The following is a 3,971-nucleotide window of genomic DNA, read 5'->3' as shown; positions in this document are numbered from 1 at the left end:
CTTGGTAGGAGCTTGGGGGTTGAGGGGTTAGGTCGGGGAATCAAACCAGGGAAATGTGCGGTGGACGTATGGGGTGGTTAGGAGGGAGAGGAGGTCAGAGTGGGGCTGTGGGGTGGGTCAGGAGTGGGTCTTCCGTGGGCACAGGGCCGGGCCGGGTCACTGGCCTGAGTGCTGGCCTGAAACCACAGCTGGTGTTGGTTCTCGAAGCCACAGCCGTGATGCCCGGCAGGGTCCGCAGGCGCCGCTAGTCTGAGGGGGCGTGGCCGTTGCCCACTCCAGCGCCTGCTGGGCGTCCTCCCCGAGCCGGCGCTCCGTCCTCCCCGGCCGGTGTCCCGCGGGGTTCCCGCCGGCGGAGGGAGAGCGGCGCCGCAGAGCTGGCGGGCCGGGCTGTGGGAACAGTTGGCTGTGCCTGCAGTTTCCTCTGCCACAACTCGTGTGTGTGTGTGTGTGTGTGTGGGGTGTGTGTGTGTGTGTTGGGAGCCGGCTCTGCACTGCCATGGCAACGGCCTCATAAACCCGCCCCCACGCGCAGCCTGTTGGCCGCCTGCCCTCCCGAGCCTCCCACCTCGGGATTCCCCCCCCCTTCCGCCCTATTTATAAACAGTCCCCGAGTTAGCAGTGCTGGGAATGGGTGTGTCCGCTTGGGGGAGGGGAGAAAGCGCGGGGACAGGTGTGAGTGGTGCAGCACCAAGTGGGAGAGCGGGGTATTGGGTGGAATGGGGAGGCGCGGGATGTCCGTGGTTGGAGCCTCAGCTCTAAGGGCCTAGGGGTGACTGCTGGGCGTGGCCGGGCCAGGCTGCAGGGTGTTCACGTGGAGCACACAGCCCCTTCCCCCACTGCTGCTGGTCCCCCTTTCACTGGGGCCCCCGACCCTCTTCTAGCCTGGTGCTACTCTCCCCTCATCTGTCCAGCTGGCTCGAAGGAGGCACTCAGGCTGCCCAGGGTGGGGTGTCTCCTGGCGGCAGGGGCTCTGGGCCGCGGGTGGCTTTGGGTCCCTGTGGCAGCCGAGAGCTTCTGGCCTCCAACAGCTGGCCTGGGGCGGTGGTGGATGGAGGCCACTCAGAGCCCCTACCCTGTGCCCTGCACACAGTGCTTGGACTCTCAGCCGACTCCCTGTTCCTGGCCCACCCTTGATCTGGCCTGGCATAGCAAGTGTTAAAGAGGGTGGCCGTTGTCTGGATCCGACATCTGGAGGTGGGGGCTCTGTCCCTTTGCCTGCTTGATGGCAGGCAGCCAGTGGTGCCTACAGCCTGTCCATGTGCTGCAGCAGCTGCCCCTGCCATTCCCCTCAGACCTCTGCCCCCCCAAGACCGCAGCGCTTCCCTCAGCCCTTGAGTCCCCCCAAGACCTCAGCTCTCCTCCCTTAGACCTAGAGGACCCCCTGCCCAGACGGCCCAACCCTCCTCTTCAGGTCCTTGTGAATCCCTGAGGCTCTGAGACCACAACCCTGAGTTGGGTCCTGGGCCTAAGGACCCTCCTGCTCTCTCCTCTCCCGCTTCCCTTCTGCCAGCCTTTTAGATTCTGGGTCCACAGCCACTCCCGTCCACCCTCCCCCTAATCTTAGGAACTCTGAAGGAAGTGTTTAGAAACTGATGTAATTTCTGACGTGGAGCCGCGGGCCTGGGGAGGGAGGGGGCCTGCCTTGGGGATGGCCGCCGCTGCGAGGTGCCCCCCACTCTGCGAGGGGCCCTGTTAGCTGAGGGTGGGAGGGGCCGCCCTTGCTGCTGAGTCAGAGGGGGCCGGCCTGGGCGTCCTGAAGGGCGGGCAGGCGGGAGGCTCGCGCAAGCGGTGGGCAGGCCGCAGTGCCGGCAGGAATCGCACGGAGCCAGAGAGCCAGGCGCCGCGAGCCACAAGCCCGGAGTCCGCGCCCTCGAGCTCAGCGCCACGGCCTGCCTACCCTTCGGCCCCGGTCGCACCTTGTGCCGAGGGCGTCTCCTGGACCTCCTCCCTGTGCCCCGCCCGCCGCCCTCGACTCACCGGCTCAGGCAGCCATGGTGGCCGGCATGCTTATGCCGCTGGACCAGCTGCGGACCATTTACGAGGTGCTCTTCCGCGAGGGCGTGATGGTGGCCAAGAAGGACCGGCGGCCCCGCAGCCTGCATCCCCACGTGCCCGGTGTCACCAACCTGCAGGTCACGCGCGCCATGGCCTCTCTGCGGGCGCGGGGCCTGGTGCGGGAGACCTTCGCCTGGCGCCACTTTTACTGGTACCTCACCAACGAGGGTATTGCCCACCTGCGCCAGTACCTGCACCTGCCGCCGGAAATCGTGCCCGCCTCTTTGCAGCGGGTGCGCCGCCCTGTCGCCATGGTGATGCCTGCCCGCCGCACCCCCCACGTGCAGGCCGTGCAGGGTCCCCTGGGCTGCCCGCCCAAGCGGGGGCCGCTGCCAGCCGAGGACCCTACCCGTGAGGAGCGGTGGGTCTACCGCCGGAAGGAGCCTGAGGAGGGGGCACCTGAGCCCCCTGTGGTGCCCGCCACCACCCCAGGGACCCTGGCGAGGCCTGGCCCGGAGCCTGCCCCTGCCGCAGGTAGCTGTGTCCTGGCCCCAGGGTGGGGGATGGGAGGGGGTGCTGGGGCCTGGGCCTGGTGGGCTGGGGTGGGCAGCCAGTGTGCAAAAGCTTTGCTCCCGCCAGCAGGGGGCGCTGTTTCTGCCTGCGCGCTCTGGTCAGTGGACCCATAGGGCTCCTCCTCCTGGCTGGAGGACCTTGGGGTGGGTTGGCCAAGGAGGAGCCGGTGGGTTACTGCCAGCCCATCCCCAGGCACACCCCGGAGCTAGGGGTGGGGCTTGTGGTTCTTGGACTGGCAGGACCAGCTGTTAACACAGCCTCTTGTCGGCCCTGAGGCCCTCTCAGCAGGAGGTGGGGGCATGCAGAGGAGGTGCTGGGATGGGACAGCGGTGTAGCTTCTCTCCAACAGTGTGGGTGACTCCCTGACCTTTCTGAGCCTTGAGTTTGTCTAGTTGGGGTGGCACCTGCCCCCATGGTTGTGTGGCACAGACGTGATACTGTGATTGGCCGTTTGGTCGGCTTGGGGTTGGTGATGGCCTAGACGGGCAGCCCTGGGTTGGGGTGAGAAGAGCAGACCCTAGGTAGGAACATCTGCCGCTGGGCCTGAGGCCAAGGCATGGCGGGTGCAGGGCCCAGCCTGGGGTCTAGGCAGATCCTTCCCAGCGGGAGCCAGGTCTCAGAGGATGGGACAGGTCCTCTTGTCCCAGAGGTGGCCAGCAAGCCCTTGCTGTGTCCCTGCTCTGTGGCATCCCTCTGTCCCAAAGCACCTGTGCTGCAGGACCCAGATGGGCAGAGGGTCCCGTGCAGCTTGAGGCTCACACGTGCGCTCTGGAGCTCATTGGCCTTGGCCTTGAGGTGGGGCAGCCCGCACCTGCTTCCGTCTCTGTGTCTCACTACCTGGGGAGGAACTTGGTTTCTGAGGGGTGGGCAGGGGGCCTGGGGTGAGGCTAGCAGCGTGGGTAGGAGTTTGCCAGGTAAATGAACGTGGTCTGGGGACCCAGGCGCAGGCCCAGGTGCTGAGCGGAAGCGCCGGCCCTGGCCTGGTCTGGGTTGGACCTGCAAACTCGGGCCTAGGTGTGGGAGCCCATCTGGGAGGATCAGTGAGGCTGTGGGCAGAGGGGCAGCCTCGGGCTCACCACACGGCCTCTCCAGCTCCTGTCAATGGGGTGACAGTGACACCCACAGAGTCAGTAGTGCTTCGCTGGGTGCTTGGTCAGCTGTGACCAAGCACCCGGTGGCCGGCTCTCGGCCTGAGCCTTCTCCCCCAACCTTCGCCTCGCTGCTGCCCCTACCCTGCTCAGTGGCTGGTGGACAAACCTTCTCCCCCTTCTTGGGTCAGGGGTGTGGTGAGCGCAAGCCCCTCCCTCCCCTTCGCTCCTTCCTTCCTTGTCTGTGGCCTGGCTGGGCTGGGCCTGGTGGCTGGGCGGGCAGTGGGCAGTGGGCCAGGAGGGGAGACTGGGTGT

At 66.8% G+C, this 3,971-nt stretch overlaps 1 protein-coding gene across 1 annotated transcript in view; it reads left to right on the top strand.

Annotated features, from left to right (window-relative positions):
* The first annotated feature begins 1,739 nt into the window (after positions 1-1,739).
* Positions 1,740-3,971, top strand: part of PLEC (plectin) — a 34,626-nt gene continuing 32,394 nt past the window's right edge. The window contains 1 exon segment of the mRNA XM_024741027.1: positions 1,740-2,529. Coding sequence (XP_024596795.1) covers positions 1,992-2,529 — 538 coding nt within the window. The 5' untranslated portion in view covers positions 1,740-1,991.

The sequence above is a fragment of the Neophocaena asiaeorientalis genome, unplaced genomic scaffold, assembly GCF_003031525.2.
Source record: "Neophocaena asiaeorientalis asiaeorientalis breed wild unplaced genomic scaffold, Neophocaena_asiaeorientalis_V1.1 scaffold177, whole genome shotgun sequence".
Classification (NCBI taxonomy): domain Eukaryota; kingdom Metazoa; phylum Chordata; class Mammalia; order Artiodactyla; family Phocoenidae; genus Neophocaena; species Neophocaena asiaeorientalis.
The sequence above is the reverse complement of the archived record's forward strand: the minus strand, read 5'-3'. Positions and strand labels throughout refer to the sequence as shown.